General features: G+C 33.5%; 1 protein-coding gene across 2 annotated transcripts in view; it reads left to right on the top strand.

The window, feature by feature from the left end:
- Positions 1-12,295, top strand: part of STRN (striatin) — a 76,861-nt gene extending 64,566 nt beyond the window's left edge. For both annotated transcript variants that reach the window (XM_025045686.1, XM_006910386.3), the window contains exons 13-18: positions 450-571; positions 3,540-3,707; positions 5,498-5,638; positions 7,862-7,969; positions 9,121-9,207; positions 9,299-12,295. In XM_025045686.1, the coding sequence (XP_024901454.1) occupies positions 450-571; positions 3,540-3,707; positions 5,498-5,638; positions 7,862-7,969; positions 9,121-9,207; positions 9,299-9,468 (796 nt within the window). In that variant the 3' untranslated portion in view covers positions 9,469-12,295. The remainder of the gene's footprint in view (positions 1-449; positions 572-3,539; positions 3,708-5,497; positions 5,639-7,861; positions 7,970-9,120; positions 9,208-9,298) is intronic.
- Positions 12,296-13,298: the final 1,003 nt, after the last annotated feature.

Raw genomic sequence — 13,298 nt, 5'->3', positions numbered from 1 at the left:
CCTGCTGAAATTTGATTTTATTTGCATGATGTTTAAATGATATATATAGCTCTCTTCAAATACAGTTATGGCAATTAGATTTAAATATTAGAAATCCTGACCTTTTTTCGTTAAAGATAACCTAGATAAAATATCCAAGAATTTTTTATTGTGATCACATATTTCTTGCTTTTCCTGTTTCCATTTAAGCTTAATATACATATTTACTTTATTTAGCACAGAGATTGGCATAATTTTTGTATAAAGGGTCAGATAGTATTTTTAGGCTTTGCAGGCCACATATTTTCTGTCGTATATTCTTGTGTTTAGTTTAGTTTTGTTTTACAACCCTTTTAAAAAAATAAAAACCATTCCTAGCTTAAGGACTGCTTGAATAATGAAGTATTCTTATTTTAATAAGTCCAATATCAGATTATTTTTGTGAATAGAAACTGGTTTTTATCTCCCAGAGGTCCAGTGCTCTGTGTGGTAATGAGCAGCAACGGCGAGCAGTGTTACAGTGGTGGCTCTGACGGACTGATCCAGGGCTGGAACACCACCAACCCCAACATCGATCCCTACGACTCCTATGGTATGAGTCCCCAAAGATAGGAAAGAATAAAGTGTTTCTCTTTACACATTTTACATAGCATACCTAGAATAAAATGAGGTAGTTTTGAAAATAAATTGGTAAAAGAGAACCACATTCTTTATTTTGCTAAAAAAGACTCCTGTATTTAGGAATCAATTTGATATATAATGCTAAAAGAAAAAAATGTATTCTTATACATTATTACTAATCTGTAATCATATTTCATCACTGTCCTTAATAAATAACTTCGAAGGAAAATGCTTGTTGCCATCAACTTCTTGATCAGTTATTGGAGGGTGAAGAGGCTAATGACTTTTCAAGTCCATAGAACCAAAATATTTAAAAGGCTTTAAAAATTAAGACATACCCTTTAATCTTGGGAACAGTACCATGAAACACAAATCCTTATAATAATCTATCACTAGCCATTAACCATATATTTCCTTGCAGGAATTGACTATTTTGGTTTCCTCTTAAATTCTCGAATGGTACGAAGGGTCTTATCAGTAAACCATATTTCGTTTTCATTATCACTTTAGATTAATTTTACAAGCCTAAGTAAAGATAAGAAATTCAATAAACAAAAAATTTTCCCAACATTTATGTAAATAGCATTTACCATATATTTTGTGAATGGCGAACCTCTTCTCCCACTCCAGTTCACCTACAGATTTATCTGTTTCATGCTTTTCCTTACTTCCTTTATCTATCAGAGACCAGTCCTCATTCTGTCCCAAGACAGCCCTTCCTCTTTTGCTCTTGGCCTCATTTTCTCTTGTTTCCTTTGAGACTGCACTCTACACTTCCCTTCAATCCCTGCCCAACTTTTTGTTGCTCCCTGCTTTGTTCTCCTTCTTTGTTCTCCTTCTATCCTCAGCATATAAGTAAATTTGGGTATCCCCCATCTGGGCAAGGGGAAGCCTTTTCTGGCTCCATTTTTCTCCTCTGATTTCTGTGTAGTCCCTCCATCATCTGTGTTTCTTTGGTGGTATATTCTAGATTAGAAAACACGGTTACTAGTTACCAAGTCCATGTCTTTTCCCTTTGCACCAACCCTCTGCATTCTGTCTTCTGGTTATACCACTTATATATAACAAGATTTTCACTGACTACATAATTGGCTGATCCAAGGAGTATTTTAGAATCTTTATTTTACTAGATGTATTGGCTATTTGAAACTCTGGACCACTCCATCCTTTTTGTAATTTGTTTACTGTTGGCTTTTTTGACAAGTAACTATGACAATTTGTTCCCTATCCTTCATAAACTCTAATTTTTCTCATTTTAAATATTGGCTTTTATCAAGACCCAGATCCTAACTCATTCTTTGCATTTTCCACATATTCTTTGTTAGATTGAATCCACTTCTATGATTTTATATGCTGTTGATTCATAAATCTCTTCTTTAAGTCTCATACTGTCTACAGAACATTTCAAAGTGGCTGTCTCATTGCCCATAAATCCCCACAAATGCTGTGTTTCTTTTTCCATATATTCTTTATTAGATAGTGACACTATTAGAATTACCCAAATTAGAAACTTAAGAGCTATCCTTGATTCCTTGTTCTGTTTTACTATCCACACCTTATTACCTAGTCATTTTGCTGTCACCTCCTGAATATTTTTTGAATTTACTCCTGCTCAGTCCCTTTTACCACTGCCCTCACTTGGGCTTCTTCATCACTCCCTCAATCTACTGTAACACTCCCCTTGCCTTCATCTTGATTTTGTCCAATCTGTTCTCACTACAGTCAGAGTTACTTTATTAAATACTTATTTTACCCTACTGTTCCTGAGAAACTCTTCAATGGTTCCCTGTTGCTTTCAGGATAATTTCCAAGTACCTTAATATGCCTTAGAAATTCTACCATAAATTAGCCACTCTCAACTCATCCACTTCTTGCCTCAAACTTCATACACCAGTAATACCAAATTGCTTATAAATTTCCTTACATATCATGCTATTTTTCCTTCTGTGGTTTTGCAGGTGCTGCCTCCTTTTCCAGAAATGCCTTCCCTCTATTCTTTGTCGAACATCTGAATACTCTAGGTGTCATTCTCTCTAAGAAGCTTTCACTCATCCCTTATAATTGGTGTCGTTACTATTATTGTACTCATCACATTGTCTTTGGAGGACAAGGATGGTATTGTGTCTTAATCATCTGTGTGGTTCTAGCATCTAGCATAGTGCCTAACACACAGTGTGTCTTCAGTACTTTATAGTATGACTGAGATATAGGACAGATGACACCAGTAACATTTTAAACTTAACATCCATGAGCCGTCTTGAAAGTACCTCTTTGTAGAGTCATTGTGAGGATTAATAATTAAAGTTTTCAATTTGACTTTTATCATGAAACAGTGTTAAGTGATCCTCCCCCTGCTTTCTACCTCCCTCCTCCACATGCACATCATTCATATGTCAGTTACTGCTGTTTGAGAATTTGGGGATTCCTGTAAGTATCAGTTCATGTCCATTATGTCAGAGGCCTGTTGCTCCCAGGAATAACTGCCATTCATATTACAGTAGGGGAAATGGCCTAAAGAAGTATATCTAAAGTGCTACAGGAGGTTAGAGGAGGCAAGAACTTGGTTCACTTCCTCAGGGAGTATGAGTTGTGCTTTCTCTGAAGATAGATTAAATCCAGATGATTTATTTGTGTTAACATGTTCTTTAAAATATCTAGACAAATGGAAGGAAAAAAGGAAAGGAGAAGGGATTACCTAATTTTTTTTTTTTAAAGAAAAATATGTACTTTGTAATTTTAATTTATAACTACATTTTAATTTTACACTCTATATTTGCATATTTCTAAACCTATTTTGAATTGTTGCAGCATTTCAGAAGAATAATAGACACTAGGAAGCATACTTTATACTATTATCAGGTGCTGTTTTCTCTGGAATCTAACTTGTTTTATAACTTGTTTTTTTCTTCCTGATTTTGCATTCTTCCTGTTTTGTATAGATCCTTCTGTTTTAAGAGGCCCTCTGCTAGGACACACCGATGCAGTCTGGGGTTTGGCTTATAGTGCAGCACATCAGCGTTTGTTGTCCTGTTCAGCAGATGGCACTCTCCGTTTATGGAATGCAACTGAGGTTGCTCCAGCCCTCAGCGTATTTAATGATAATCAAGGTACATAGTTTTTAAATATTTTACTGAATCTTTTATAAAATTCTAAATTATCTAAATTTGTCTTATCCTTCTAAAATCAGACATGCAAATAAATGATTCCACAAACTCTTACTGTTTAAATTTAATTTGAAGGATTTTTGAAGTAATGAAAATGTATTTATTTGAATTTCCAACTTATTATGTATAATTTTTAAAAGCATAGTATTTGGTGAAAGAGCACACCTTAAATTTTTTTTATTGAGATATAATTTATATACAGTAAAAATATATATATTAAAGATACATCTTAGTGAGTTTGACAAATGCATGTCTTACATCAAGATATAGATTTCCTTTCCTCCTGAAACTTGTGTGTCCTTCCTAATCAGTCCCCACTCACCATTCCCAACCAGAGGTATCCACCCACTATTGTGGTTTCTTTCATCATATATTAGTTTTGTCTATTCTAAAACTTCATATAAAGTGAAAGCATACAATGTGTACTCGCTTTGTATCTAGCTTTTTACTTTCATTATGTTTTTGTGATTCATTCATTTTGTAGTATCCATAATTTACTTTTATTGTGTAATATTATTTCATTAAACCGCAAGGTGTTTATTCATGCACCTCTTAATGGACATTTGGACTGTTTCCAGTTTTTGACTATTATGAACAAAGCTGCTGTGAACATTCATATGTTTTTATTATAGGTGGGTAAAGATCTAGAAGTAGAATTGCTGGACTTTAGAAGTAGAATTGTGTATTTAACTTTCTGTAAAATTGCCAAACTTTTTTCCAGAGTGGTTGTGCCATAATACAGCACTGACAGCAATGTATGAGAATTCCAGTTGCTCTACAACTTTAATTACTAACATTTGGTCTTGTCAATCTGTGCCTAACTTTAGCCATTCTGATAGGTGTGTAGCAGTATTTCATTGTGGTTTAATTTGCATTTCTTTGGTGGCTAATTATTTTGAGTACTTTTTTTGTGTTCTTATTGGCCATTAATATATTTTCTTCTGTAATATACACATTTTTGAACTGTTAGCTTGGCTTTTGTTAGAGTTGAACCAATGAAGCAATCAGATTATATTTCCTATATACATATCATTTTATTTTTTAATGTTTATAAATAAGCTTCAGTTTTAACCAAATTTTACCCTATTCTAGATGATAAAAAAACACTTTCTTTATTCTTGAGCTGTCATAACTTATGTCTAGGTTTTGACGACTTGCCTCATTTGATGTTTGTATGACTACCAATAACAATTTGAATTTTACTTTTTAAATTCTATGTTTTTGATGAGTTAGAATTTCTAATAAGAGATGGGCTTTTATTTTTATTTTTTTTATTTTTTTCAATTAGAGTTGACATTCAGTATTATTTTATATTAGTTTCAGGTGTACACCATAGTAGTTAGACATTTCAATAATAAGAGATGGGCTTTTAAGATGAAGAATTCCCATGATGCCACTCTAAGCACCGGGTTAAGGTGGAAGCAGCAAAACTTGTAGTCCATACATGTTTTCCATTTTTATTTTCTGAATAAAGGCCTGCATTCCATATATATATATATTGGCTGAGTAACAGAAGATGTACTTACAGGTAAGGATAATAAAATAAGCTACGGCTAAAAGAAACAAAAGAAATAATCTCCACTAAACAGCTTTGAGAAAATTCTTATTCTAATATCAAGCCTTATTTACTTCTTAAGGAAATCAAGCATCTATTTGTTTTGCTGTGTTTTAAGTACATTGTCAAGTAGGCCCTCTAATTGCCATTCTCTTTTAATATGTTCTGACTCTTTTAGAATTGGGAATTCCTGCCTCTGTGGATCTAGTAAGCAGCGACCCGAGCCATATGGTAGCATCATTCAGCAAAGGATATACAAGCATCTTTAACATGGAAACACAGCAACGCATTCTCACTTTAGAATCCAATCTAGATGCAAGTATGTGTACCAATTTTAAATAGCCTGTGTTTGGCTCAGTTTTTTAAAACTTTATCAAAAGTATTACTATTAGAGCCAACCATGAAAAGTACTTGTCATTATAAAGCTTTCTGCCTCCTAAATCACAGAACACAGTTACTTAGAAGGGTAAAATGATTTATAGTTGATTTTAAGACTTCTAGTTAAGTTTATGCACATTTATAACTATACTATTTGAAATAGCATTTGAGCTATTCCTGAGAGGAGTCAAGTTTAATTTTATACTAATTAGTCTACAGTTCTATTTAAAGAAAATAGTATTTATTCTAAATATAAAATAATCTGTTTTTCATTTCTCATAATTTGATTTTTTATATCAACCTAATTTTATAGTGATAATATAATTTAGCACAGCTCAGTACCAATTAGAATATAGATCAAGCTGTGCCTCTCAGAATCCCAAATTTGAAGCGTCTTATTGGATACAGAAAGTCAGGAAAAAAATAATTTTTCAGGTTGTGGGAAAGAATTACAGAATTTTTTTTGGTTTGGGGCTTTTTTAACCATTGATTTCTGTCTTTAGCTTAATTCAGACAATTACCGTTTAGGTTGCAGTTGATAAAACTACATACAGATACACTGTTATTTTAATCTGAAATTTGCTTTAAAAATAATTATGATGTGTGCGTACACACATGTGCATAAATGTGTGTATGAGTATGTTTGGCTCTCTCTCCATCTCTTTTTCTCTTGAAAATTTTCTTTATTCTGTGTTTGTTTTTTTCTTTTTCTCTTACAACCTGTTGTCCTTTGTTTTCTTCTGGTGTCCTGTGAAAATTGTTTGGGGCAGTAGGCATGAATAGAGTTTTGAACTATTTGGATGTAAAAGAGATAGAAATATCAAAATTGAGATAATGGCATAGGAAAAAGAATTTTTTTGCCAAGAAATATAGGTTTTAGACTCTCAGTAAATTTAAAATCATATTGAAATATATGACCAAAAGCTATAATAGTAAAGTAAAAAACCAATATGAAGTTAAGGAGGATGTGAACATTTTTGGAATTGCCTTCAGAGATTGTGGTCAGTTCTTTAAATGTCCTGAGTGGTAAGTATTGATTTTTAATGATTGTCACAAATTAATCAGACATCATATCTGGTTGGTGAGATGATAAACTGAACGAGGCAATCCTATTTTTTCCCCCAAGATGTGTGACTATAAAGTCATATGACTTTTTGCGTGACACTGGAAGTATTTGCTGAAGCAAACTGCTGAAAATGTTTGAACAAAGGCAGCATTACTGGAATAGTGATAATTATTTTGAGTTAAAATAATATGTCTTAACATTTCCTAAATTATCAGTTGAATTACTTTAGAGTTGTATAAAGCTAACTTAATTTAGTCTTTTATCCCTTTCTACTCTGACTACCTCTTAGCTATTTATATTTAACTATGTTGTTCTATTTGGGAATTTAGCAGATTTTTTAAAATTAAATTTAGACCAAATGTTTTTTAAGGTAAAAGTGAATCTCTATTTAGAGACTGTAAAAGGATAAAGGTTTGTTGTTAGAATCAGATTAAATTACACAACATTTCCTGGACCTTGTTTTAGTCACTGTGATATGGGCCTGATGACATGTGGCCTGTCTCATTGTGTATATAACTGAAATCTCTTTAAAACCTATTAAGTAATGCATAAAAAGTACTGTTGAGATGCTGACTATTTTGAGATTCCAAGAGTCGTACACTGTCAAATGGTGGCCATTTCTATTATGATGAAAAAGAGAAAAAGTGTTAAGATGCTCTCTTTGTCATGTTTATCATTAGATGATAACCATGTGATAAAGAGCTGTTTCTAGAAATAGTTGATATTTAAATTTGGGAATTACCTACATGTAAGTAATGATGGAACTTTACTAAAGTAGTAGAAATATTCCAGAACATTGTAGAATGAGAAATGTCAGTGGCTCTAGGCTAAGCCCTAGGTGGCACCTATGGATAGCATGTAGTAGAAGAGGGCATTCTAATTCTTAGGTACTTCTAGATTTGTCAGTATAGTATTATTGCTCAGGCATTCTCATTTTCTAACATTGAAATTATGAACACAAAGAGTAAGTAAACTAAAGACTAATTAAAGCCATATAATTTACTTTTTCAATTCCTTAAATGAGTATTCAGTTCTCTTGTGTGTGAAGAAATAGTAGCTTTGACTAATTTGTGTTGTCTTTAATTTTTTCCTTTTTAGCAGCCAGTTCTTCCTGCCAAATAAATAGAGTCATCAGTCATCCCACTCTTCCTATAAGCATCACTGCTCATGAAGACAGGCACATCAAATTCTATGATAACAATACAGGTAAGAATTTATTAAACATTGATTATGATTAAAGCAAAAAAAAAAAAAAAAGTCTCCACTATAAGTGGGGTAAGTTTGGTGTCTGTCAGTGGCTTTAGCGTCAGGGAATAGGCATTGAACCACAAATACTCCCCAAGCTCAGTTTCTGTTCATTCTATCCAAATGACTAAGAACTACTCTTCATGATGACTATGGTATCATCTTGGTTTATTTAATAATAAATATATGCTGTATTTTGGCCCTGGAGCCAAGATTGTCACTAGGTACATAATGAAAAATTCATTCAAGTACCATTAAAAATGATCTCTTACTGTGAGTATATTGGGGGAAAGTAGAAACATGTTATTGTGGAAAAGTAGAAGTGGAGGCATTTGGTTATTGTATCTTATTTAAAATTGTTAAATTTTTGAATAGCTTAGTGTTTACTTGGAAAACCCCTGAGACATTTGGTTTATTTTATTCATTTTTCCATGGACCAGTCTTCTCTGCATTATAATACTGACTGGTCCTGACTGATTTGAATTGGAGCTTTCCCAGTTTTTATTGGATTACAGTTCACTAGTCTAAAGGAAATTCATGAAGATGTGCACTGGGAGAAAAATATTCTGTTAGCAGCTGTATTTACCTGAGTACCTGCTATTGGCTTTGTAAATATGTTGACTTTCGCTGACTTTGCTTAGCCGCGAGTGATGGGTAATTTAGTATTGTTAAGCTCTTTCTATATATTGTTTCCACTAAGATAGTGGCCAGGTTTTCTCTCTGTTCCTTTGTCTCAGTTTCTTCTGTTCTCACAACCTATATAATTTGCCTTAGCTAAAGGATGCAAAGTATGTGATTAATAATGTCTGAGTTTTATTTAATGAACATGGCTTACAGGAATACTTGTGTACAAATTACTGACTTTTGTATTGTGATTTGAAAGACAAAGCTGTAATCTGGAATTTGAGCTTATGTTTCTTATTATTACTATTGCCAGAGTAGGGAGGGGAAATACTGTGATTTAAGCTGATGAAAAATGCTCTTGATGGAGTAAGTACACAAAGAGGTATGACTAGGAAAAACCAGTGTAATGAGGTAGCTGATATATATGTTGATATATATTCAGGATGATAAAAGCTATTAATAAAGAGTAACAATCTCTTTTTCCAAAGGCAAACTGATCCACTCGATGGTAGCCCACCTAGAAGCTGTTACAAGTTTAGCAGTTGATCCTAATGGCCTGTACTTGATGTCTGGCAGTAAGTACATCAACTATGGATCATTTATTCATTCTTACCATTTTCATGTTAATGTAATTTTTTCTTTCAAATTTTTTTCTTTTTATAATAGGTCATGACTGTTCAATACGTTTATGGAACCTAGAAAGTAAGACATGTATCCAGGAGTTCACAGCTCATCGGAAAAAGTTTGAAGAATCAATTCATGATGTAGCTTTCCACCCATCCAAATGCTATATAGCCAGTGCTGGGGCTGATGCACTTGCTAAAGTCTTTGTATGACGGAATGTGTCATCTTCACCTTCTAGCTCTTTATAAATAATCACCTGCACAAAAGAGATACAGAAGACCAGGGCAAGAAACAACCCATTCTGCCCTTTCATTCTGCTGAAGGAGCACAGAGAACATTTGTTAAAGTATAGTTTTGCAATTCGTATACTGTTTTCTAAAACTAAAGTTTGTTCAGGTTGCTGCAAGCTCAGCTGAATCTATGAGCCTGAAAACTGATTCAGATTTCCCCCCAAATATAGGAACTTTTATTTCTGAGGTGGTTCTAATTCGCTAGGCAGGCCTGAGCGAACATAGGTTTAGCTGTCCACTATATGAGCTTATTAAAAAGCTTGATGGCTGAGAATAGTAGAGGAAGAGTGGAAATTTAGACCAAGTTCTCCCCTGAGAAATCTTGGTAAACACATTAGTCAAAACAGTAATCTTCACCATCTCTGCTGTACTAACCCTATGTGCATAATGACCAGCCAGTGTTAAAATTAGTTTTTAATTTCTCTCTACATTCAACTGTTCATGTAAAGCACTTGGCAAAGCATTTTACCTATTAGGGGGAAAGAAAAAGAAATGCAATAATATGTTAAGTATATTATTCATAAATACTAAACAAATATTTAGTTTGTAAGCAGATTTCTATATTGTATTACATTTTTGAAAATAGATTTGGTACCATTCTAAAGTTTAACTGTCAAAAATCTTACATTGTGAAGAGTAGTTATGGAATCTGCTTTTACTAAAGGATATAACTTATTCAGGTTTAAGATTCTGTTTATTTTTAAGGGCAAGCAGGGCATATCTTTATAATAACTTCTGTTAATTTTAAAATTCACTTTATTCATGTGATATTTATAGTACCAGAGTGATTACTTCACATCGATGAAATCTTAACTTTCTAGTGGCTGAAAAGATGGGAATTATTTGTGGGTACTCATTTATCGAAACCTATGTAACCATGTTTCAGATGATCTCTGCTCTTTGTCTTTTATATGCAAATTATCTGACACCAACTAAAAGTAGTTCATAATTATTATGTTTTAACAGTCTAAGGGATATGGTTACTTCAGGCAGCTGCTTTTGCAGATGTACTAAATAAAGCAAATGTTTTATACCCCAGAAATCCTCCATTAGCATCTCCAAGAAGAACCTCTTGGAAATCTGGATGGAAGAGTTCAGTGCATAATGTTGACTAAATAGTTCTCTCTCTTTCCTTCTCCCTACCCCTCCTCCATTGTTTAATTGGAATACACAGCATGTTTAATGGGCAGTGACTATTGTTTCTGGGGAAAACCATATGTTAAAGGACCAGGGTTCCCTGAGCTCTTTGCCTGTGACTGACATGTGATCAGCTCTTGGGATTCCCATGACCCCATTCTCTGGGCCTGGTATATAGATCATTGCTACAACTGTCTCACCTCTCCTCACACACAATTTTGTGTTTGCTCAAAATGTCAGAGACCAGTCTAGAAATGAAAAATAAATTACTAATGATTAACTTTTCAGCAAAATGTATATATAATAGGCTCTCAAACTTTAAAAAAAAAAATCCATATCCATAAATACTTGAACCTTTTAATACAGTTCCTAAATTCCTGTCCACACATATTTCATTGTCATAACAGTCGCACTTGATCATATGTACTCCTTGAAGAAGCATTCTGTTGGTGATGTAGATGATAATTGACAGTTTTTCTTTAAAATTTCTGCTTGTCTGCCTTTAGAATTCTGTATACAGGCAAATTTTCTTTAAGGACCTGTGCTAAATTTGCTTGATTGATATACAGATATGCTTTAATAGTTTGACACAGCTACCTTGTCATTTCATCTGTGCTTTGCTTAACTGGGCTCAAGGGACTCCTTTTATAATCAAATGAATTGACCTGGAAATGAGCTACCAGGTCATAGCTGAGCTATTACCAGGGGAATGTTTATATTCCCTTGCAGGTAAAGAGTTCCATGTCGCATATGGTGAATTCCTCTTTTGGTTCTTCACAGAGTAAAATGTTGTTGCTAACTTAACATTTGTAGAAGGATATTGGAAAATTCTAGTCAGGTGCCTACCCTTGACATATTTATGATGGACAACTACAAAGCTATTGTTCGACCAGTTATTGCTTTAATTACCTTCCAAGGTCTTCAATGCCTGCTTTACTGATGTCACTGAAATTTTCAAAACCAAGACATTCACTTCATTTTGTGCCACATGGTTGAAATTTTTCTATTAGCGAGTAGAAAATAACCATGAGATATGTAGACCGTAGTACAAATGATGGAACTGTTGAAAGTTCCTTAGGAAGCCAGTGCTGTGCCACTGGAAACTGTACACAGAAACAGGGATTCTTCACGAGCACTGTATGATCTCAACCTAGAAATGAGCCAAAGCTGTCTTCCAGCCAGATAGAAGCATATACATGTGTCTGATTTTTCCCCTCAGCCTATCGAAAATTCAATCAACATTCACAAAATGAAAAAATCATGATTCAAATAGTCATTGAAATGCTTTTATAGTGCTTGATTTGTAAATATTTTGGATGAAATATATTGGAATAGTATGAAAATTAGCAGATGTAGATCCCTGCCTTATTTTCATATGCAGTGGATACATCTCGAGCTTGCAGCACCCTTCTCAAAACTCAGCTGTCATGTGGAGCTCATTTGCTACTCAAACCGTAGATAGATATTTAACATAAGTGATATAATGACCTTCAGTATTTTTCTATTGAACAAGTTTATCAATTTTTGCCATTAAACAGATAATTAGTTATGCAAAGTATTTAGCTTTTATAATCATTTTAGTTATGATTAAAAGGGGAGGAATTGAGTTGTATCACTGATAATGAACTTCGCGAGAAATTTTTTGTTTATCTGACTTTCATTCCTTCAGTATTCTTGCTATAAATTTCTTTTGGAGATGAAGATTTATTTGAAAATGTCTAAAATGTTTATATAATATATATAGACTATATATATATAAAACCATAGGTGCATTTTACTGTTTTGTATTTTCATTTTTGGAAGTGGTGTACACAGCAGGTAATGATGAGTATGATGAGTGTTGTGCTGTTTGCTTTTGCAGTATAATATATAGTTCTAAATGTTTATATTACTGTAAATACTATATTCATTATAGGCTAGCATGCTTGTTTTAAAGACTGTCATTCTAGTTTATTAAAATCTGAATGTAAGAAAACTTGGCTATTCAAATGTGAATTGAAAAATATTCCATTCTCAGTAGTGAACTATTTCCATGGAACATTCAGGATTTTTAACAAAAATCAGATATCAAGAAGGCAATAGCTAGAGAATGAGAGGTGCCTTTTAAAAAATACAAATGCAGCCTTACAGTGAGGATGAGGATTGAGTTTGGAGGTGGGGAGTGAGAGAGAAGTAGGGGAGAGAGACAGAGACAGAGACAGAACGTGAGTGTGTGTGTGAGTGAGAGAGAGAGAGAGTGTGTGTGTGTGTGTGTGTATGTGTGTGTGTTTGCCAATCTGTGAAGGTCCTGATTTGTGACCATCAATGTCTTTTTAATGTATCTGCTCAACTTCTAGGACTTCAGGGGACATTTCACGCGCTTTGTGCTATTCTGAGCACCATATATACTTTCCAAGAATTTTGAATGTGAATTCCAAAAAATTTCAGTAGAGATGAAGAAAACTCTTATTTCATTTTAGTCAACTTCAGGTAAAAGGAGAAATTATTGGTTCACCAAAATTATGAGACCTCATTAATGTTGGCTAAGTAAGTGTAATTTTTAAAAGCTCACTTATTTTAGTACTTAATATATTTTCCCTTACACAAGAGCATGTCATGAAATTCTTATGTAATGA

This window comes from Pteropus alecto, unplaced genomic scaffold (genome assembly GCF_000325575.1).
Source record: "Pteropus alecto unplaced genomic scaffold, ASM32557v1 scaffold61, whole genome shotgun sequence".
In the NCBI taxonomy this organism is placed as follows: domain Eukaryota; kingdom Metazoa; phylum Chordata; class Mammalia; order Chiroptera; family Pteropodidae; genus Pteropus; species Pteropus alecto.
This window is presented reverse-complemented; position numbering and strand designations above follow the sequence as displayed.